The following is a 24,913-nucleotide window of genomic DNA, read 5'->3' on the forward strand; positions in this document are numbered from 1 at the left end:
AATATAAAGAATTTTATAAGGTGTCTCTCCTTTTGTTAACTTTTGTACTGTGCTCACTGTCAGTTCATCCATCAGATGTCTAATGAGGATAAGAACAGAGAAACTATGATTGAAACTTGCCTTTTTGACAGTGGTTTTGAATTTAGAGGATATGTTCCATGCTGTGAAGCATCCTTGCTATCCCACCTATTCTATAGCATCATCTTATGCCAGAACCAAAGGCTAGAGAGGTGAAAGGAGCAAATCATGTAGACTTCCCTTGTACATTTGGGTTTTACCTCCTTAGTACAATAGTTTGGTAAGCATCAGCTTGCACAAGTTTGGTTTGTACTCTTGCACTTGTTTAGGTATGATCTATTTGTGTATAATCTAGCCTGATTTCCAGAACCTACTGAAAGTGAATCCAAGGCTGACGTGCTTAGTCTCTTACAAAAAGATTTTTGTTCTTCACAGCACAATTTGGGGCCTTTAGAGGCACTGTCACAATGGAGGTGAGGACAATTCTTTGCTTCACACTCCTTTGGCCACCTCCTACAAATTTTTGTGGCATTCTTTGCTCAATCCCATCTTTGTCTCTTTCATATCTGAATGGCCTGGTCAGCTCATTTTTTTTTTTCTAATTACTTTATTAACAGTGTTGCCTATCAATTAATTTTCTTTCTCTTAAGTGAAATAAAAAGTATTTCTGAAAAAGTTCATGTAAGCCTGGTTTGTACTAATGATAAGTGAAGTAGGGGTAGAGTTTCTGTCAAAAAATACTTAGGTAAGCTGTTTAAAATTAATATTTGTTATTCTAAAAAATCATGCGAGGGATCAGCCACCATTCCACAGTTGCAGATAAAGTGCTATAGCAAGAATTTGGCATTTTTACATTGCCTGAGAGAATTATGTGTTCATTTTCTGAGCTGATGTGGTGCAAGGAAAGAAAATAGGCTTGTAGTGGTTTTTTTAAAAAGCACTCATTTTAAATATAAACAAAAATGTTTTTGCCTAATATTTATCAAAAGTCTTTCAGGCTTTCCATAAAATTGATTTTCACTTCTTGGCTAACAGGAGCTAAGTGAGTGACACCTTTGAGAGTCCCAGCTTGTGTTTTACTGCATATCTTGTGTTTTGCTATGCAAGACCATGTAAAATTTTATCTGAACTTATTTAAAAGAAACCCTAGTGAATAAATTTTTTAACATAGAAACAGACATCTCAATTTATTCATTTATTTTAGTTGCAGCAAGCAGCTGAAGTTTCTCAGTTGAGAGGAGCGAGAGTCATCTCTGCTGAAGATCTCCTGTTCTTGATGCGCAAAGATAAGGTATAGCAATAAGACAAACATTTCTTATATTACGTAGTGAACTGCTTATTGTGTTTTGATATGCTTGCTTAACCGATTTAAAAGGAGTCCCTCATCATGATTAGCTTTATTTGAGAGTATAACTTCCCTGTAATTGTATTGTATTTTGCACAGTGCAATAACTGTATAACATTTTAATTCACTATCATTTTCTTTTGTAACTGCAATTATCAAAACTGCAATTATTAAGTTTTAGAGTGGGTAATGTACCTTAGAGCTCAAAACAGTTTCTTAATGAAAGCATAAACATTCTTCCTTATCCTTTATATGCCTTTTATTAAAGATCAATCATTCTAATTTTACCTCCTTATGCAGGGTGTAGGTGTGACATTTGATAGTGTGACCATTACATTTTTGTCATCTGGGCTGTCAGTAAATCCTGTCTTGATTTGCCTTTATAATATTTTTCCTGTACTTTATCTCACTAAATTTTCCAAGTTTCAGGATGGTCTTGCTTTTTAAGGACAGTAAGTGGAGCAAGTCAATTTTTTATTATTTTTTTTTAACAAACAATTTGCATACAAAGCTGAAATTAATTTTATTCTTCAAATTTATTTATTAATAAATGTTTGTCAACTATTTTTATCAACATTATTTATTCTTTTGTCTTCTTTTGTTCATTAGTTACCCCTTTTCCCTTACCCTTTTTTCTCCCCTTTATTTTCTTTCCTCATTTGATAGGTGAAACTTAATAACCAAAGTCACATCAAAATTAAAAAATGATAGAACATGAAAACCAATTGCAGGTTTTTAATCTGATATAATCCATAAAGCTATACTCAAAACAGTGGTTAATATGAATGTCAAAGATCATGGAAATATGCATTTGTAAACTTGAATTTCCAAACTAAGTAAAGAATTTGGAGTGTCCTAAAAAAGTCTGTTTTCTCAATTTTGGCTTTCTGAAAGTCTGTCTCACAGTTGGCAAGCAAAGTATAAAGAAGCTCAGATAAATAATACTCATATAGTATTGCTTCTGACCTGGATGTATTTTCTAGGTATGGATTTTTCACAGAATCAAAACTTATGAATATTTTAAAAAATATATTTACTGAGTAATGTATTACACATTTGTATGTTTATGTTACAAAGTTAGCGTAAAGAAAAAACTCTATAAAATGCTAATTAATATATTTTTTTCTTGTAGAAGAAGCTTAGAAGGCTACTTAAATACATGTTTTTTCGAGACTATAAATCTAAAATTGTCAAAGGAATAGAAGAAGATGACCTCCTTGAAGGTAGAAAAAGGGAATTTACTTAATTTGGGGAAGGCTTAATATTTTATAAATGCACTGAACAGCTCAATGCAAAGTATGAATATCTAGCTTAATAGTTAAAGACAGAAAACTATTGCCTGCTTTTTCATTTGAAACACTGTACAAGTATTGGTATCTATGATCCCAATAATAAGTAAAACTGCTTAATGTCAGAACTCTGTTGAGGTAAGAAACTGGTGCTAATTAAAGGGCTAATTGATTTCAGCATGTATAATTTAAATGTGGCAGCTACCTCATGCAGTTGAATGGACATTTGTTAAATTATTGTCAGAGGGTTTTGGCATGTTTGGGTTTGTTGTTTTTTTTTTTAAATCCCATAATCTGTAGTCACTGAATACTAATATATGACCTGGCTTTGTTTTCAGTCTGGTTTACCGTTTTATACTTCTAACCTGTAATTTAAAGAATGGGAAACACTTTTGTTTCCCCATACCATCAGCAAATCAGAGATTTTGTAACAAATGCATTTAAAGGAAAAATCCTTTAAATTAAAAAATATATTCATTTACGCCGTATAATTTGCTGATACAAAACTTTGTTGATTTATATTGATAGAATAATTAGCATTTCCTTTGTTAAATGTTAAGTTAAAACTTATCATAGCAAATCTAAACCTTGCATATCCATACATCACTTTTTTTGTATTTAGCTTACTTCCTTTCTCAGAGGTTTTTTGTTGGCTTTTTTTTTCCCTTACAATGAATTCCTTGTGTTTGGTTCTCTGAGCATCCACATTGATGTTAGATAAACACTGTACATCTTGCTTTGACTTAATCAATCTGTGGATAAGTTTTTGTCAACTCATTTGAGATTTAATTTGCCTGTGGCATTTTATTTTCACCACACATGGAAGTATATTGTTTCATGCAAGCAATCTGGCAGTATAGCTTTCTACCTGAAAGCTTTGTTTTTTATAATACTTAAGTCTGTCTCTCTATTTAAAACAAATAACCAATTTTTGAAAGCCATTAAAAAGCTCATTAAATACTTCCTAAACACAGTTCATCTGGGAATTAAAGATTGCATTTTCTAGCAGGCTTTGGTAGTTGAAGCCATTAGTTTTGTTGTGTGACGTTAATGTCTTTGTAGCGGCCATTCTGTTTATAACAACAGAGATCACCTGTCCAGGGTTCTCCAGGCTTTACTATAGAGCATTAGTTCATATCCTGTGGAGTTGTGTCTTAATGTTTGTGTTACGCTTTTCTTTAGGATGTAGGTAGTGAGGATATTCTGCATGTTCTCAGGAAAAAACTTTTCCTCTATGTATTCTGTTCTAAAAGTGAGGTTTTTGTGCAAGCAGAGGATGGTTTCTTCTACACCTCTGTCCACTGTGAGAAATAATTATATGTGAGCAGTAGACTAGGTTTCTCCAGATTACAAAAACCACTAGGTCATACTAGAAAAGACCAAAGGTGATTTTTTACTACAGTGCCACTGCAGCATAGTAGTGACATCACCTTGCTCAGGTAGCACAACTTGTATGAGGAAAACAGTAAGAACAGGTCTTTTCTGAATAGTGCATCTGATTCTAAACCATGTCCTTCCAAGGGACATCGATTGGTGCTTGGAGAAGCCAAATAACTCAAGTTTGTTGATCTTTGCTTACCTTTGTTCAGACAAATTCAACAGCAGTAACACCAACAAACGGCAGAAGCTTGCTCAAGACTTCCTCAACTCCATTGACCAGACTGGAGAGCTCTTAGCTATGTTTGAGGACGATGAGATTGATGATGTCAAGCAAGAGCGGATGGAGGTAATTCTTTTCTTTTACTGATACCCAGCTTCAGCAGAGAAAACTGAAATACTTCATACATCATGCTGGTTTGATGCCTTTTTCATGCTGCCTATTATATAACATTGTTACATGTTTTTCCCTTTGCCCAGATGGTCCAAAGGAATCCTATTTCCATATTTTTACTATTCCCTCAAATGTTTCCTGATATCTAAGAACACATGCTGAGAAGGAAGATTACCAAAGGATAGTTATGGATCTTTCTGTCTGCCGTGTATTTGTATTTCCTTCCTGTAGAATGAAGATTCGATTTATAAACATTTCACACACATATTTTTACTATCAGTTTTTTTCTTTTTCATTATTGGTCTCATTTGAAAAATGTTTCAACAGCATTTTGGGACATTCTGTTTTGTCATTTCGGTACAATTTTTTGGGGGTCTGAAATGCTACAGAAGTTGCTAAATGTATGATGTTCCCTGTCCTAGACAAAGACAGATCTGATTCTGTGTCTGTCAAGGAATGTGTTCCTGTAATTAAATATTTATCTTTGAGCTGACTACATTTTGTCTTTTCTCGCTGGACTGTAATTCATGAAGTGTATATACATACCTTATAAAGTAACTCTCTCTGTTGCTCTTCTTTATTACATTTTGTGAACTCTTGATCTGTTTCCATGTTAAAAAAAAAAACAAACAAACCCTCAAGATCTACTTATTTTAGATTAATGAATTCTGTAGATGTGTGAAGTCAGTACTATGTACTTTCTTTCTTACTAAATTTTCAAACTAGTGACAAAACATGAAAGATTGTTTGAGATATCCTATTCAAAATGTTTAACATATTTTTGGCTTCCTTTGGGATTTTGTTGTCACTTTTAGGTATGTGGAAAGAATCAAAGATAGTAGGAATTGTGCTGCATTCCTAAAGGAAGAGTTGTTAATGGATGTGCTAACCTCTTGTATCACATTTTCTTTGTGCAGTACATTGTCTAATCCATGCTATGTTTTGGAGGATATCCAATAGACGCTTTAACAGCATTCTTTGAGGAATTAGTATGCTTAAATCATGAATTACAATCTAAAGGCAGTGTTCCTTTTAGGTATCAATTACGTCAGAAATGTGTGGTTATCTTGATTTGGACAACTGTAAATGATTTCAGTTCCACTTTGCCTTGGGCCAAAATCATGCTAAGTTGTACAGAGCAGATGATAAACATATATTTCTGATGTCATTATGAGCTAAACAGGATATGATTGTTTAGCAGTATGGTTTCAGTTATGATACAAAAAGCAAATATTGTTTATACTCTTTTCTTTTAAAACATTGTATAAAATTAGAGCTAAGAATTCATGAGATTGCTTGCTGTTCTGTGAGGTCTATTCTGCATTTGTACCATGGAGGAGTAAGCAAAGCTCTAAGCCACTTTCAAATGTTACAAAGGAGAACAAACAATTCTACACTTTGGACTGAAAAACACCCTCTAATGCTGTCATATTAAAAAGAAACTACATTCTTATAGGATTAAATATAGAACTTATTGATGTATCCTGTGATTTTCATTTGAAGCAGAAGGACTACCTCTAAAACAGTAATAATAGTGATGTGCAAAGGAGAGTGAAATACTCTTAAAATACAGGGCAGACATTAAGAACAAAATTCACATTGCTTTGTCATGGTACATGATTATGGTATTGATACGTTGTGCTTAGATGACTTATTACAAAAACTTCAATAATAGCAATAAATGATGGCAAACCAGCTACCTGTACTGGCAAAATCAAAACAAAATAAAAACTGGAATAGCACCTATGCATCACTTCATAACAGTTAGTATTTTGCCTTCCTAAGATAGCAGTGAAACCCTACTCCTTAGAGTAAGAACAGTTATAGATGGAATAAACTGTCTTGTTATTAAAATCAAATATAAGTATTTTTAAACCTCAGGCAATATCATTGCAAAGCTGACTTTTCTCTCATTCTCTAGATATCAACTTTTTATCATTTATTTTGTAGTTCAAATACCACCCCTACCAGGAAAAATTCTTCCCATCAGATGTCGGAACTGACATACAAAGGAATGTGTAGTGCATTGTGCTGTGAATGCTCTGTTTCATTTTTGTTCCCCTAGGATTGAGAGAAACTCCATTCATCTGTCACTCTGACTGCTAATTTAGGGATGTATTTCCAGCACTCACATGTTACATGCAATAATTCAGTTGCAGTAGCTGCCATAATGCTTTCATAGTACATTGCAAGTTTGAATAAACAGTGGAGGGAAAATAAGTTCCCTAGAAGAACAGAATTCCTTGAAAGCAGACTAGATGCCAGCAAAATGCTAAAACGAAGTTACATCCCTATGGAAAGGGACTGGCAGAAGCTTGCGGTTCTTAAATGTGTCTTGTCCTATGAGATACATTAGGTATTTAAAAACTACAGGTACATATTATTGTTCTAGGAAGTTCATTGTGGATGTGATTTGCTTCTGTTAGTGGAAAATCTGTACAAAGCTCACAGAAATGCAATGGGCTGTGTCCAAAATAAGTAGAGTGCAATAAAATGTAGGTGCATTTGAAATATATCCTTTTTTTTCACATGAGGTTTAATTACTCCAGTTTAATTCTGTCTCTGTTCAGATACAGTTAATTTGTTTCTGGGCAATACACCTAAACTAACCTAAATGCACCTTGGCATATGAGGAATCATGCTGTGTAGTCCACTTTGTTTTAGTCATAGAAATAAGGTAGACTTTGTATACAGTACTAAATTAGCAACAACCAAGAAGATTCCTTCTACTGGAATATAACCATCAGCTTTTGAGTCATCACACTTAGACCTGAGCAAGGTAGCATTGTCCCAGACAATTCCTAGGAGTCAGCCTGGGCCAGGGGCTATTTCCAGCACACAGTTTGTATGTGGCCACTCTCTTGGGGAGGTTTGGAGATGAGGAACAGGGACACAGGAGGAACATGGACACACGTTGCTCCATGCTGGCTGCCCTTGGACCTAGGGCACGGACCTGGTGTCTTATAACTGAGACAGCTAAAATTTGGTGTCATAGTTCAGAAGAAACCCTATGAGCACTTGTGTTCAAGGAGGATATGAAAAAGGGTGTTGAAGTACTCAAATTCATTGTAGTAATTTGGAAAAAACATACAAAAAATGAACAGAAAAGTATTTAGAAAAAGCTCTGAAGCCTTTGAGGACTACTGTGCTCATCTTACTGGTGAAAATTATGCCAGTGTAAGTGCTGTATGGGGTCATCACTCTTTAGGGAGTATCTGTTCCTGCAGGGTGTATTACTAACAAACTGGAATTTTATTTAAAGCCCATATAGAAAGCTTAGTGCTGTAGTACAGATAACATACACTTAAGAGAAACTGCATGCCAGAAGACAAACTAAGAAGTTTTATGATACTAGGCATCAAGGCATTGCTTCTCAGAGCATATCTTTTTTGCTGTAGAATTGTTACGATAAACTCATTTTTCTTCAGAAATAATTACTTTTAACTTTCTCGCTGATTTCAGATTCTTGTCAGTAGAATCTATATTGTGTATTTAGTTGAGCAGTAACTTCTTATATCTCACAATATTGTTCCCAAAACAAATAATTTATTAATTTTTAGAATCAGAGTTTATAAGCACTAACCCTTCTTTGATTTTAACAACTATACCTTATGGAAGAATGCATCTTGGGGTAAGATTCAGCTGCAGATGAAAACATTTAAATTTGTTTGGGGTTTATGCATGGGAGTTAGGTGTCTCATCTCCTGCTCTAATTACTGGAGACTCAGGCATTATAAATAATGGAGTTTAAAGAGCTGTCAAGCTGATCAAATGTTTGTATCTTCTTTACAATGAGATACACAGCTCCTCTGGATGTATTCATCTTGTAGAAAATTTCCCTGTGTTGTCAGTTACCATTCTGCTTCTAATCCTGGCTATGTGGGGGGAGTTGAGGCTGAAAAACTAAGATTAAAAATATTAGAAGTGGAAAAGGCTTGAGTTTTTGGGAACTAGAGTTTTGGGGAACTAGTAAAGGGATGGAGTGTATATATATATATATATATATATATACTCACAAGTACATATGGTTGCTCAGGTTCACTTGAGAATAGGAGTGCAATACTTGTATTTTTGTGCTGTCTTAAAAGAATACTCTCACAGATCTGTCATCCATTTATCTTGTGCTGGTCCACATAAAGAATTGCACCTTTCTAATATATCATTTACACCAGCAACTCAATAGCCTTAAATTTTAAGACATTAAGTTTTGAAAAAATAAAAGGGTATAGAAAATAAGATTCCTTATTCTTTATCCAGAGTTGTCAAATAGGGATCCCAGTGCAAAAACACAGAAGGACAAGCCATACCATTAGAAACCTTACATCTTATGATTCATTTTTGTATTTGTATGACTAAATAATTGGAGCCCTAAGTGTAAACCAGTATCATCCTCACCTGTGTGTCCAGGCCAAATAAGAGGAGATTGTCTTGAATTTGAAAAGGGATTTCAAATGTCTAAGTAAAGTACTCAAATAGGAGCTGGAAAGTTCCTGCCTGAGGACATCAGATTCCAGGGATAGTGATGAAAAAAAACAGGATCTCCCTTTCCCACCCCCTTAAACTGCTTTGAGAGCTCAGTGCATTGCTACTGCAAGTTGGTCAGAACTTCACTTAACCATTCCTGCCAAAAGGTTTAAACATCCCAATAACTTAAGGCCAGATTCTGTACTCGGAAATGAGAGAGAAACAATCCAGGGAGAAGTTCATTTCTTAGATCAGAGAGGAAAATGCTAATTCTTTGCTTATTTAATGCTTTACACTTTGAACGTAATCCATCAGAAGCTAGGAAAAGTACTTCTGGTGTCTCCAGGGTGGTTCTTTCTGGAGACCAAAGTTCTGTATATGCAGTGGGACCTTGATGATATGAGAACAGTGTATGATGATCTGTAGCAGACTATAAGGTCAACATCAGCTCCCTGTATACCATCTACTTCTTTTGATATACATAGATGCAAAGATTAAAAAGAACGATACATGGAACGTCAATCAAGGAAAATAAAAACTTTTTTCTCTCGGCAATGTGGGTTTTTTTCCTGATATTACAAAACATACCTTATGGAAGTCAGAAATGCACATATAGAGGGAATTAATTTCACTGCATCAATCCAGTGTTTCCAGATGAGTGCAAAGATAGCACAGCTAGTAGTGTCTCAACTGTAAATTAGCTGTCTGGACATCAAAGTGCTTGTAGCCATATAAAAATAAGCCTGCTGGTATTAATGGTTTCTCTGATTACACATTGCTTGGGAATGTTTGGGAAACTGGGAAAACACTATTTCTCTTGGGTAATGGTTGAATTGGTTAAAAGTAAACAGAAAATAAACAGAAACAGTTTTTCATTATTATCTATAAGTCTGTAAATATTGTGTCATTTTTGTTGGAATGGAAAAAAGCTATCATGTGAAAAGATTTCTTGTTAATGCCAGCAATATCAATATACATTTTACACTGTTACAAATCTAAGATTATTAGGGTTTTCTCACATTGGGTTCAATTGCTATGGTTACATAAGTGTGCTGTTTGGATCTTCAGTCCTGGTAACATACTCGTCTTAGAGCATTTTAGTAATGTTGCTTATACTGTAAGGCAGTTTCCTTGGAGGAAAAGGTGTTATTTGCTTTCCTGTCTTTTAGTTCTTTCAGTATTTTTTGCCACTGTTTGCTTTCTCTGAGGAAGATTCTGGGCTGTTGTATTTTTGACACTGAAATGACTGTGTTTTAACTTAGCTTCTGGAAGGAAATTTAGCCCTGCAAATACCTTCTACAAAATTACTAAGAATCCTTTTTTTTTCAAATTGGCATTTACCCTCTGATAGCAGAGTGAGCAAGCTATGTGTCATCATAGCCTTTTCATATACATTTGTAGCATACAGAAAAGATAGAGGAGTACTGAAAGTAATTTTCAGGCTGCACTCCAGCTAAATAAAGCTAGACTGAGCTCAGATCTATTGAACTACACAACTTAATGGGTAAAGAAAAAATCTATTGGAGGCTATTGAATACAAAGCGATTGCATTTGGTTAAGCAAGTACTTAAACCACAGATCACTGGGTGCTGTATGACTGTTCAGGAGAATAATTATTACAAACTTAATTATAAGTTGTAAGCATATATTTATTATACTATTCCATAAACCTTCACGGCTAGCTACTCCTGGAGCCTGGGATAAGTGGAGATATGTTCTGTCCCTCCTTGCATATGTTTGATCTTTGGTTTCATCGTTCTTTCTTGGTTTGAGGTGTTCGTTTTTTTTTACTTCTGACCACAGGATTAGCCAGGACTAGTGCAGTTTTTCTCCTCAGAAGTGAAGAAGTCATTTTGCTAGTTTCTGGTCTGTATTGCCTGCAGTGCTAGATTGAATTTGGGTAGGATTTTGTAAACCTCTGTCACAGGCACTATTGTAAGACATCAGGAATCACTTGATTCACTCAATAGTCACTATCTGTGTATCATCATCTTCCTTTGAGTAAGTTCCAGAGTGAAAGCTAGCATGTCATAAGATTTGATTAAATATTATCCAGTTGTTAAGTACAAGTGTTGTGATTTTACATTCCCATTTGCAAAGCCAGCAAAGGGCCAAGACTTCCCACCTATATTTGGAGTAGAGTTCAAATACCGCTGGGAAAGCCAAATGATCTGTTGCCAAAGGTGATGGTCATTAAAATAAATCAAATTAAATCAAGTAAATACATTGCTTCCTATCGAATTAAGAGGTATATTAGAAATACCTCTGGCATTTTTGGTTTCAAAGCTTATCCTGATAGGACCACACTTGTAACCTGACACTTAGTCTATCCCTAAAATAGGATATTCTATAGCAGATTTTGAGAGAAGGTATCATTTTAGTAATGATAGTAAGAATAAGAATACAGGTACAATGAACAATGCAAAGTATGCATGTTAATGTGATTTTAGTTTTATCAGCTTTCCATGTAAATTAACATACAAGGAATTAAAGTGAGCACAAGTAGTCTCTTAAGCAGGGTAGTTACCTCCCCTTGTACTGCATTCTCTTGAAGCCTTTCTTTCTCTTTATGCAGCAAACTTATATATGATATTGGTTCTTGAATCTTCCAAGGTAACTAAAAGCAGTAATTCATAGCATGGCAAAATAGATTATGAGTCATGATACCAGAGCATTCAAATCGTTGTAAAGCAAGCCTCCCATTCAGAAGGACCTTTTTGATAGACTGGAGAAATGGGCTGCTGGAAACCTCATGAAGTTCAACAAAAGAAAATGTGTGATGAAATAACCCCATGCAATAGTACAGCTTGTGGGCCAACCACATACCGGCTGTGTTAGCAAGAGGTTAACCAGCAGGTCAAGGGAAGTAATGCTTCCCCATTATTTGGCACTTGCCAGACTGCATCTGGAATCTGTGTCCAATTTTGTGCTTCCAAGTGCGAGAAGGACTTTGACATACTGAAGCGAGTCTGGCAGAGGGTCACCAAGAAATTTAGGGGCTGGAGCACCTGATACATGATGAAAGCAACCAGGGCCTGTTCAGCATGAAAAAGAGGAATCTAAAGGGAAATTTTGTTGCTGTCTACAACTGACTAATGGCAGGATATGAAGGAGATGTAGCCAGACCCTGCTTGAATATGCATAGTAAAGGACAGAATTTGGACTGATATGTAATAGGAGAAAAAAAACTGAAATCAAAGATTGAAACCAGTTGGTGAGGAAGGTTGAGGAATTCCCCAACTTTGGAAACATTCCAAACTTGACCGGTCAAGATTCTGAGCCACTTGATCTAACTGGACCTCTTTTGAACAGTATGAAACTACAGATCTCTGGAAATGCTCCAAACTTTTTCAGGTGTAAATTATTCTACCATTCTATGACTCTGCACTGAAGTTTCCCATTTCAGAGAATAAAATGGCAGGTGAGGTAGAAATAGAAGATCTTTTGTAAGACATAGATGATAAACCATCTCAAATTTCTAAAAACTGTTTAAAAATCTTGGTAGCATATAATTGGACTTTCCAGCTTCTGCACTTTCTGTAATCTGTAACTGCTGGTATTTCCTGGAATAGATGGTTTATGTATATAAAGAACAGGGTTTTCTGTCTTTCATTTTGTCTCAGTCATTGTGGTTTATTTTATCTATAATGTTGCTTGCTGTATTTTTCCATAAGAATATGGTCTGGCTGCTGCAAAATTGCTCTCGGTGACAGCTTCACACATGTGTCACAGCTACGGAATCAGAAGCAGTAGGATTTAAGCATCTTAAGTATCTGTTGAAATGGTAAAGTAATATAATTAAGCTCTACATGTTGCAAAATGGGATATGTATCCTTACCCAATCCACTAGAGAATGAACCCACAACATTCCTAGTAGAATAGCATGGGTTAACAAGCTGGTGTAGTTTATTAACTCTACACAAGATAGCATGTTTCCATTTGTATGTTTTGGCCCTCACGGTTTAAATTTTGTGTCGTCTCTTTTCTTCCATTTTGTTCTTTGATTAAAATTGAGGATACCTAGGCAGTCATACCCTTTCATTAAATGAATCAGAAAAGGTTGTTTTAATTCGGATACACAGAAATAATAGTAATAGTTCTCATTTTCAGATCTATACCTACATAAAGTTCTTGTGGAGTGAACATGTGGAATTTAATCTTACAGATACTCTTGAGATCAGAATTTGATCCTTTTAGTAATCTGGGGTTCACTTTTACCTAACTTTGATATGGCAAAGGTTAGGCATTGCTGCTGCTTTGGCTTGACAAAACACATCTGCAACTAGACCTAAGTTTTCAAGGAAGACAAGACCTTAATGCTATCACTAGAAAAGCTAATTTTGCATAGAGAATAAATTTTAGAAATTGATTTATGTGAACTTGGTAAGAGCTTTATCAAGTAGGGGCCATAGGCTTCTGTTTGATTAAAAAAAAAAAAAGTATTCTTCTCAACTGAATGTGTGGATTTATGACTTCAGGTGTATCATCTCTTCACATCTGTATACAGGTAATGCCAGACTTTTACAATTTCTTTGACATGTTGGTATATGTATCATATACACTGCACTTTCAGTGTTCTAAAAGAGATTTCTTTAAAAGCAATGGCGAAAAAGCAATATAAAGTGGTAATATAAAGCATAAATTAAAATGCATATATTTTATTCTCAAATAACTCTTAAACATTTTTTCCAGCCTCTTCTTTTGAGTGTAGCACATGTGAGAGGCAAAGATAGGGACTCCTTGGTAGCAGTGTTAAGTACCGTTGAAACTTTGCCTGGAACTTCGGAAGCAATCATTAGATTTGGTTTTCCATTTGATCAAACGAAAGAAGGACGGGTAATCTCTGTCAGAGGACTGGATTTTATTTCCCAAGGCTAACAGCCATTTCCAGGACTTTGTCAGACCTACTAAGAGTTTTTTCTACCATTGTCAGATGGTATTATTTAAAATCAGTTCATCCACTTGTGTGGGATTCATATCCTATATCATACAGTGACTCTGACAAGAAGATGCTTTTACTAGGAGTGTTATTCAAAGCACCGTTGATTTTCTCAGGCTGCAGACATCTGCAGAAAAAACTTGTAGAACATACAGCATCTGGTATTGAGTCCTAGCTCCTTACACAGACCATATCAAACAGCTTAGAAACGGAACACATACTCTACATCCGCTTGGAAATAATTTTTTTTTACGTTTGTTGTAGATGTATTAGCTGTCAGCTCATATCATCAGCTAATTATTTTCTATCTGAAAATTGTAATAGCATCCTCAGATGTACTAAATTCAGGCAGATTTCCAGCTACTAATCACACCCTTTTTAAAATGGGAGTTAACTCTTAATGTACCCCAAGGCTGGAGGCCTGATTTCTAGTTCCAGTATTTAAAGAAATGTGTTAGTTAGATCACTGTTTGCTGTGTCAGCTAACCTTGTCACCTTCAATTGGATTTTAAAGGAGACAAAAATGCCGAAGAGACATTGGCCTTTCTGAAATGCTAGATCTGACTCTAAAAATGACAGAAAAAAATCAGAACCCCCTGAGGAAACAGAACAACCACCAATGAAGAGTAAATTTTCTTCAGCAGCATATAGGATGGCATGAGAATCTACAGCAGCATCTAACAGTGCTGTCAACTAATTGATGCCAGATGGCAATTGTTAGTGTTGCTACACTGGAAGCACCTTTAATAGTAAATAGACTTCAACCTTCAAAGCTGTGCTTCAAAATGTTGCTATTGAACGTATTGTTCTTTGCATCCCAATTATGTTACATTGTTAAGTATAGGATTTTGAACTGAATATACTTTTCCATTATTTTGTGAGTAGGGCTCTGTAATTTTTTGATTTTTTTCTTTTTTTCATAGATCTTTGATTCATCCTGCCACCCGTCCACCTCCCAGATAATCCCTAACCTTTCCGTCTCAGTCAGTCTGAAGCACCAGGAAAGTCTAAGCTGAAAACCTAAGAGAGAAAACCTTAGAAATGTGAACAGTTCTGGTATTTTGTTTTCATTTTCAGGTTAAATTTATAAAACTATCCGTTCCCAGCAAGAAGAATATATACCTGAAGTATGGCATGTATTCCGTATTCAGGGAACAGTGTCTTGTTAAATTTATTTCTGTAACAGGCTGGATGAATGAATACTGTGTTCAAACACTGTTATTAATGCTGCATAACAATTAGAATATTGGGCACTGCAAATTAAGACGATTGAAAGTCAAATTCCCCAAACTAGCCTTTTTTGGTTATGTCTTACAGTCTGAATGCTCTTTATTGCTTTTAATTCCTGATATGAAATAAACAGTGGCTTCTCTCTTATGATGGGACTCAGAGGACCTGTGCTGATTTAGAACTGAAAATCCAAGCAGCTAAACAGTTCATAATTAAATTTGCAAATCGTGTTACATTTAAATGAATTATTTTTAAGTGATTTTAAAATGACACTTTTCTGCAATGCACAATTACAATAAAGACTTCTGGTGTTGCTTTGAAATGTTACAATATTATTATGGTAATTTAGAAATATTTCAAGATCTTTTGTAATTCTGCATATCTCTCCAAATGAGATAAAGTTAAGCATAATTTTTTCTCAAAATACCTATTTTAAAATACTTATAGTAACTCAGAATATAGTGCTTCAAACTTTGCAATAGCTTATAATTCTGATACATAGGTGAATTCAATTTTTGTAGGTATGTGCCACTAATGTGAATTTAGATCTACACCCCCCACCCCCCCAAAAAAAAAAAAAAAAGCATTATCTGCATATTTTGAAACTACATTCAAATACTTACTTTTGGAACTGAAACTAGTACCCAGTATGCAGCTCAAATTATGGATTAGGGCTACATTATTAAGTATAGTTGAGAATTTCAGAGGTCATTGACATACAGCATTCAGATACTTTCTGAATGATAGGGCTTTCTTCATTGAATTATGTCTTGTTGCAAATGAGTGGAGTTTTAAAATAATTCTAAGTGTATAATATCAACCAATAAAGAGCGCTGTAGGATTTAGCTGAGATAGTGTTAACATTAGCTGATTACATCAATATTTGTAAGATTCAGATTCTCAAGGGTTGTTTCTTTGGAAAGCTGCACATACTCATTATCAGTTTAAACCATCAGCATAAGAGCTGCCTTTGTCTTGGAAATATAAATAAAGACTTGTCAGTAAAAGGTGAAGACTCTTTACCACTTTACAAGTGAAGGGAATGTGTAACAAAGGCTGTACAAGTCTAAAATTTCAGCTGAACATATTACTTTCATGGCATGTCCTATACTAAAAAACTTAAAACTATTTCACAAAAAATGTTTCTTCTAATGTGTTGTTTTAAATTCTATTTTACTTAAGCAAATATTTAAATATTATATTAGTTTTTCTGCATACTTGACATGAATATAATTCTACCTTCCTGCCAAGTATGTCAAATCCCGAATTCACTTTCATTTGCCAGGGTAAATGTTTATTTTGTTTTCCCACATAATGTGCTCTTTAAAGTGTCACCAGGATACCAAATCTGATTGCTTTTTAATAGACATGGTGGGGTTTTTTTGCTTTCATTAGAAAACAGGATAAACTATCAGTAAAGCTTATGGTAATGAATCTGTATACAGTAGATGCTCTTTGCTCTCCTTCCCCTCATCTCACCATTAAAAAAAATGAAATTCCTATCAAAACTATTGTAATGATACCTCATTTTTTACACATGCATGAAGGGTCTGTAGTAGTAAAGGTGTTTGGGGGGGAGGCATTCAGTGTTGTAAAGCAAGAGACCAGGATATATAGGATCCATTTCTTCTGTTAAAGGTAAGCTATGATGACTCCACAAGGCTCCCCAAAACAACTTTGTTCTTTGTTTTGCTGTGAAATAGGTGATATTGTGTAAGATACAATTTATTGGAAGCTTACTATTAAAAAAAAGGTGGTTTCACTAATACAAACTTTTACATTTCAGATGCTAAAAGCTGCCAGCAAATGCTCACATAGTTTTTCACGTCAGTAAGTTTCACTGACTTTTATCCTTGAAGGTCTCAAAGTATTCCTTCAATCTTAACCAAACTAAAAAAATCTGACAAATGTTGTTTAGAAATCAAAATTTTGGATTTTCTGTTTTTAAATGATGTCTCGGTAAAGCTTCAACTAAAATTTTCAGTTCTGTTTCTTATGCAAATGAAATGGAACTGGTTTAAGTATTACTGTGACAGTTTTCCACAATTCAAGAATTTTTTTTTTTTGAGATTTCCCTTTTTATTTTCCAAAGAAAGGAATGGGGATGTTTACTAAGACAACTCCTGTAGTGTCTTTGGGTGGTGGCAATTGTTTAGAATTCATGACAGCATATGTTTCTTTGGTTTTATGTAAATACTTAATAATTTTGTGGTATGTTTATCAATGAGCACAGTGTAAGGGACTAAATAAATAGATGTTCCAAATTAGGCAAATCAGACAATGGTTCAAATTAACTTAATTCCAAAGCTAAATCATTGTGTTAAATCTCAGAATGTTCATGTTTTCCTTTTCCTTTCTAACATTCGAAAGAGAAAAGAGAAAGTAGAGGGGGAATAAAAAGCATTTGGCAATTAAGCAAACCGCCTTTGGGAAAATAATCTTTTTATGATTCTATTTCTCATGTATATAGTGGAGATAATGCTCACAAGGCTACTATGAAGACAAATTCTCTCATATTTAAAGGAATTAAGAAAAAGTAATGAATAGCAGCATGTACAATTTTGCACAGTTAAATAAATAGCAAGTGTCACAAAGTTATTAACATCTAACCAAGGAAATATTCACACTGGGTCAGATTCTGTTTTCAGTGTCATGTATGAGAAACAAAACAACTAATCTTTTGTTCAAAGCCTTTTAATTCAGATAATGATTTTTAGGGTCTTCTTACTTTTCATACCCGGGCATGTAGTGCAGTTTTGTTTTGTGTTTTTGTCCTCCAGCCTGTGCAAGCTGGGGATATGTGGCTAGAGTGTATCATGGCATCACCATGCACAACGTTTGTACTGGTTCAGTATCAGTGCAAATAACCCCATAAGCTTTGCAGCAGTTGTGAAACAAGCCTTACATTGTGATTGATTCAGCCTTCATTTGCACTCAGTCATTCTCAGATGGAAAATTAGGAGCAGAACCCAGGTAGGAGTTTTGACTGTCAAAGTCCGGTTCCTTTTCTGGTTGGGAAGCCTGGGCTGTTCAAGAGGCAGGAGGCAGCCAAATTCAGCCTGTGAAGTTGAAAGAGACATCTCTTATCAAGTATTTTAAGCTTAAAGAGAAATGTACACTGTCTATGTAAAATCACATGCAGATTATATGTAATTCATACTGGTCACTGATTTCTGAGGGAAGCATTTCCTTTTTAACTCAATGTATGACTCACTTATTCCCCGAATTTCATGATGTGATTTTTATCTGGAGTTTCATGTTTTGCAATTATCAAATTAGAAAGGCTTTTCCGAAAGACTAAAAGTATGACCACAGAATTAGACTCAGTGGTGTAAATGCCACAAGTTGAATGTGAAATGTCTACATGCACACTTCTTGTGTTAAGGAAGCTAGAATGCATTTTTGAATACCACTCTGTATTGTTCTCTGATTGCAGTGAACTCTACCAAAGTAAGTTCAAATAACTGCATTCTCCAGTCACATGCCAAGGGGAGCACATCTGCATACATGTGGTGCCATGTATTTTAATTGTAATTAATTTTAATTAATTAATGCTTTCCTTATAGACATTCATGAATGCACTTCTTACACAAATTCATCATAAGAGTTAGCAGATTTGGATTTGTTGTGGGAAATGGCTTAGCTAAATTGTTTTACTCATTTTTGTCGTTAATAGTTTAAGTGAATTAGTGGCCTTCCTTTCAAAAACCAGATCAGTATCTTGTCTAGGTGCATCTCATAGTTTATAATCATCTCCCAGTTTGCATTAACAACTGCTTTGTATTGCTAAAGGGTGAGAAGTTCTCAGCTGGAATCCAGACATCTGTTTCTGACAGCCATCTGCATTCCTGTGTCTACAGGGAGAAGGGCACATCCAGAGCTCACACATTCTCTTACCACACCTTTCATAGATGTGATCAGCCTACAGAGGTGCCTCTCTTTTCCCACTGATTATAAAGGGTGACTTGGTTATACTAAAACACCCAGCATTGTATGAGGTGAGTCCTAGCCTGAGGCAGTGCTGTAATGACTTTATGAAAGAACACAGCCAGTTTAGCAGCAGCTGGAGTTCTCCTCCCTGGCCTGTTTTCATTCCAGAATACCTTTATAGAGGGAGTCCTAGTTGTATTTCTAATCTGCATGTAGGATAATATATAGAAAAGGCTCTTTTAGTCTTGTGTCCCTTTTTGAAAACCCATTTTTCTGCTTTCCTTTGGCAAGAGGTTGATAACCATCTATAGTAGGTGCAATCTTAAGTTAGGAGAGATGTTCATAGGGTGAGATCCTACAGCTATTGAAGTTAACAAAAGCTTTGCTGGGGATATTATAGAGACAGGATTTCATCTATAAGTTGCAAGACCGAATTCAGACTTATGAATTGGTTTGCTGTAATGTATACCAAATTACTTGTGCACACGGAAAAAGAAAGAAGTGCCTTGGATTTCTTCTTTGTACATTCTGCCATTATTTTGGAAGTTGGGCTTTTCTAAAAAAAATTTTTTTTCAAGGAACAACGTAACTAGAAAAAAGAACCAAGCATTTTTAATTGTAAACATTTTTGTTTCCACTCTGATTGAAAGACCATCATCTGCCAAGGGTGCCTGTGTGTATATGCCTGTAGCATTGTAGTACTTGTAGTATCTGAAAGAATGGCAGATAATGTGAGTATTGGCTGATCTACTGGGGATGAATATAAGACAAGTCTGTTTTATTGAGCATAAGGGAAAAGACAGAATTTTAATATTTGCAAATATGAGAAGTATTGCTCATATGGTCTGAAACTTATTCAAGTTTCTCCTAGTGAAAATTTTCCTAAATCTTCTCATACTTCTTTTCTTGTGGAGCTCCAGAAGACCATTCAGAATGCCATTTCTCAGTATCTGTCAGCAGGCCTGATTCACAAAGAATTGCAGAGATATGCCTTACAGGATAATGAATTTTATCAGAGGAATTGCTTGCTAGTATGTGCATTGGGTTCAATTTGCTTTCCTTTGTTTTCCACATAGAGAGTGTAAGAACAATGCTTTTGAGGACTTCCTCTTCTTCATTTCTAATTTAACATTACCAAAACTCTGAAATGTCTTTTTAGAAGCATATATTGATCCTGGCTGTTAACAGGACAGAGTTTTATGGTGCTTTGCTTTTTTTTTTTTTTTTTTTAAATTAGATTTGTTCTCTTATATGCATTTACTAAGTAAAGCCAGTGAATGAGAGGTCTTGTCCCTAGATTTTTTTTAGTTACCTGCTGTTCAGTTTAACTTGCTTTACTGGATGTATTGCTTAACAGGTCACGGCTGTAAAGTGAATAATTCTGGACATATTGTAGGGGTGACTAGATAGAATATGTTTGGGAATTGAGTTTTACTGAAGTGTCTTATGTATAGAATTGATCTCCTGGTGAACTTTGATTTGAAATCACCCGTTAACCTTATGCCATTCTATGTGTATTCAGTAGGAGCAGGACTCTCTTCCAGTCCTCCTCTACAGCAAGGATGATGTGCAAGTGTGCAAGACATGTTGTGCTTTTACCAGTCTGAGCCAGCCTTCATTCAAGACTATAAACAGGCTTCAGTCCATTCAGAGGAGTGGAAGGAGTGCAGTTTCAGGGAGTCAGATTATTTGTAGGCAACTCTGAGTTGACTGTTATTCAGTGCTAAATTACCAAGTGTCTACACACCTGAACTGGGTTCAAAACCAAGCTATCTGCAAATGACAATGGGGGAAATATGAGGATGAGAAGTACTTGAGGATTTTTTAAGATGACATATAATAACTACAAGAAATTTGCACAGAATCGAATACAAATGTTGAGTAAATATACAATTCGTTTATCATCTATCCTGATCTGTAGTCATAAAGCTAAAAGAAATATTTTACCAATTTCTTATAGCTTACAGTATTTTCCTTTTGCTTATAAGTGAGCCTCTATAATTATTGTATTATCATTAAATAGAATGTCATGGCTTGATTGTCCTGAGTTCAGCAGTAGCAGTCATTTTTTCTCCTTCTTAGTATCTGGTGCAGTGCTGTGGTTTTGACTTTTGGCCTGGGAACAATGCTGATAACACCGATGCTTTTAGTTGTTGCTCAGTAATGTTTACTCTGACCAAGGAATTTCTGAGTCTCATGCTCTGCCACAGGGAGGAGGGGAAGCCGGAAGGAAGCAGAGACAGGACACCTGACCCAAACTAGCCAAACGGTTATTCCATACCACAGCACGTCATGTCCACTATATAAACTGAGGACAGTTACCCAGAATAGTTAGATCGCTGCTAGTGTCGGGCTGGGTATCAGTCAGCAGGTGGTGAGCTATTGTATTCTCTCCCCTTGTTATTTCCCTTATCATTATTATTATTGGTGGTAGCAGTAGTGGTTTGTGTTATACCTTAGTTACTGGACTGTTCTTATCTCAAACTGTGGGAGTTACATTCTTTCTATTCTCCTCCCCATCCCTCTGGGAGTGGGGGCAAGGAAGAGAGCAGGAGTGACTGAGCAAGCTGCGTGGCCAACTGGGCTTAAACCACGACACTGATTTTGACTGCAAATAAAAGAAAAAAACTGAAACTCATTATGCAAAAGGGGCTGCTTTGCTGTTTGTATCTCCCAGACAATGCAGTGATGTCTGTTTTGATGACTTCAGGCTTTACTTGTGGGTGCTAAAGCTGTTTATATGAACCTCATCTATGAATTGATACAAGATCCGGATAAGTGCTCAGAAGAATGCTGTCTAGAAGACATAAAGGTATCCTAATATTAAACTGGTGTGAAAACTTTTTGATGTACAGCCAGATGGAAACCACAGAAAGGTGTTACAGTATCCTTAACCAGAAAAGCGAGGGAAGGTCACTTGTGTTAATATATTAATAAATCCCACATAACTTTTGAAGTTTGGTAGCAAAGTTTATCCAAAATCATTTAAAATTTTTTGAAAAGCAAAAAAAAAAAAAGGTAGAAGATAGCCATGATTTTAACACACAGTTTTACAAAATTCATGACAATACTTATTATAGCATAAAAAAAAATATTTTACTGTAAAAATCAAGGATATTCTGTGAAATGGAAATGTTTTGTGTGCAGGTTCCAGCTTCACTTTTCAGACTAGCAGTAATAAATTTAGACAAGGAATTTGGACATGATATGGAGCTGGTTCAAATAAATACAGTATGTGTAGAATTTGCGTATTTTCAAGGGCAAAGTATTGCAGGGGCTGTGAGTCCCCATCAGGAGGTGAATTTTATTTATTCCTTAAGCAATGAGATCATGACTGCTGGGAATTAATCCATTCATTTTGTTATTGTCTGTTCAATTTCATTTGCTTTCTTTTCTCATAATTCCCTCAAAATTTCTACATAATTTTAAGTAGTTTTGCCACCTCTTTTCCCCCTGCTTATCTGCACACACTTTGTTAGGATACATTTTGCATACTTTGGGGAAGATGAATGGAGTTAACACACAGACAGGGTACAGAGCCGCCTTTGTATACATTTGCATTGCTTTGCCTTGAGATCAGAGCAGGAACAAAATGACTGAGTCATTCTTTAGTCTTGGCTTTTGCTTAGCCCTCAATGGTGTTCTTCATTGACCAGAGTAGAATTCATCTTGCTTTTCTGAGGATGTCTGTACTGTAGGCATGTAGACCTAAGCAAGTGTCTGTACCCCTGATGTATGCAGTTGATGAATTTTAGATGAATTCATAGATGTCATTCATCTGACTTATTTTAACCTCTAGTTTATCTTGAAATTGCTCTCTAAAAGTGCCCAATATCTTTCTTACTGTAAAGGGACTTCAGGTGACTAATTAGGATACTGCAGAGATCTAACTTCTTTGAGTGAAACCCCATCTTTTGTCCCTGGTCAGAAAATCACCAATTTTTTGTAATGAAAAATTATATTTAAAAAAGGTGTAATTAATATTTGTCATAATCCACAGCTTAGTTTCATGTCATTTACAGTTGTGGATCCTTAACATCTGTGTAATAGTTAAGGTTTTTAAGGTTCTTAAGGTCTTAAACTGTTTATTCATGGGGAATGGGGTTAATAATACTGTAGAGATAAAAGAAAAACTGTTCTTACTAGTTATAACTGTGAAATACATTAAACTGGGGATCACCTTGGTCTGACAGAAAAAGACCTCATTTTTTCTTCTATTATTGGGAACTTTGTACTAAACACACGAGCGCTCAAAACCAGTACTACATCAAAGGCCTCAAGTTTGCTATGCAGACTTGTTCAGGTTAATGGTTACTGCAGAATGTATGGTATGTTCTATAAGGGGTCGGTAAAAATTATAAAAATCCCCTGTATGTCTGTACTTTATAGACAAATCAGGTATTACATTACAAAAGCTATTGATCTTTCCCCAAGTGGCATTTTTATTTTCTGTACAAAACTCTAAGTAAGCTTGATCTTTGAAAATGCTTACTCTTAAAACCCTTTTTTCTTTGCTTACTAATTCAAGTGATTCTCAGAAGAGTAAATACATTTTTCCTTTATGTAACAAAAATCTTCACATAGTGATAATCCTCAGATGATTTCTAGATATAGAAGAGTAAAACTGTATTTTCAGCATATTTGTAAACTCTTCAATATTGAGCTATCTTGTATTTTATTCCTCAAATTACTTTTGGGGTTTTTTGGTACAGCATACAGTGCCCTGTTATTCTCTAGTCTAAATAATGATGATAATAACAATAATAATGAATATTTAGCATATTCTTTTAGTAATATCAATCATTGCAGGGCAACTTTGATTTTTCCCTGGGGTAGCCACCTACCTCCTTTGGCACTGTGATAGATGCACAATGAAGAGGTCTTTAGCAAAGGAAATCAGGAAGTCACGCCACAATATTAATATTCAAGCAGTTTGGGAAGCCAACATCTTCATCATTAATATTGTTGCCAAACACAGGGTGTCCAGCCATGCTGCATACGTTTTTCAAATGTTCCAGTTTAGCAGCTACTCGGCACATTTCCTTCAAACGCAGAAGAGTTGGTAAGCAAGTTAACGTTTGGCTTCTTGCCTTCCCCCCACACAAAGAGCTTTATATGTCAAGTGTGAAAGCTTTAAACTGGAATCAAAATAAGATTATTTTTCATCTTGGATGGTAGGTGACAGCATGCAACTCTGCCTTTCCTTTCTCTTTTTAGTCTTCCTTTTTAGTTCTTCATGCTGAAAGAAAGATATAATGCAACACATTTTTTTGAAGACTAAGCACACATTTACTGTGCCAGGTCCTATCTACTGCAGCCTTCAGCATGTTCCAAAGAAAGCATTCAAAGTATTTTAACTCTGCTGTACACCACATAACTCAGCTTCTTAACTTCTTAGACTGACTAGTACTACTATAGAGGGAGTAAAAACAATACGTTTTTAATTCTTTTGATAAACCAGTAGAGCAGTGTCATTGATGTTATTTATTGTATCTGGTTTCAAGCTAAGATTACTTCAAGGAGGCATATCATTAGGGGTGTCAGTGTTTCTTCATGCAGGAAAGATTCCCAGCCAATTGCTTTTATACTGATGAAAGAGGACTTCAATCCTGTTGGAGTCATTTGCTGTTCCTTCCAAGAATAGAATTTGGAAAATTTCACTTGTATAAAACTAAATTATTTCTGAGTTAAATCATCCTGTGTGCTTTCTTGTTCTCATGGAAAGAAAAAAAAGTTCAAAAATGACTGTAAAAAAAAAGCAAGTGGGTATTTTGAAGATTTAAAGCATTGCTTACAGCTTATAGCATTTTCACAAACTTCCTGTGATTTCCCATCACTGAATGCTGTTTCCTTTAAACTCCTTTGGCCTGGAGAAACACTGTGTTCACAGTAAAATGCTCACTCTTTCTTCTCCCTTTTTATCCCAT

The 24,913-nt window shown here is 35.3% G+C and overlaps 1 protein-coding gene across 4 annotated transcripts in view; it reads left to right on the plus strand.

Annotated features, from left to right (window-relative positions):
• SUPT3H (SPT3 homolog, SAGA and STAGA complex component) overlaps positions 1-24,913 on the plus strand; it is a 275,316-nt gene that overhangs the window by 184,594 nt on the left and 65,809 nt on the right. For all 4 annotated transcript variants that reach the window (XM_062638501.1, XM_062638500.1, XM_062638504.1 and 1 more), the window contains exons 4-6: positions 1,223-1,309; positions 2,496-2,586; positions 4,242-4,378. In XM_062638501.1, the coding sequence (XP_062494485.1) occupies positions 1,223-1,309; positions 2,496-2,586; positions 4,242-4,378 (315 nt within the window). The remainder of the gene's footprint in view (positions 1-1,222; positions 1,310-2,495; positions 2,587-4,241; positions 4,379-24,913) is intronic.

This window comes from Pezoporus occidentalis, unplaced genomic scaffold (genome assembly GCF_034315485.1).
Source record: "Pezoporus occidentalis ecotype Australia unplaced genomic scaffold, CSIRO_AGI_Poc_V1 ctg57, whole genome shotgun sequence".
In the NCBI taxonomy this organism is placed as follows: Eukaryota; Metazoa; Chordata; class Aves; order Psittaciformes; family Psittacidae; genus Pezoporus; species Pezoporus occidentalis.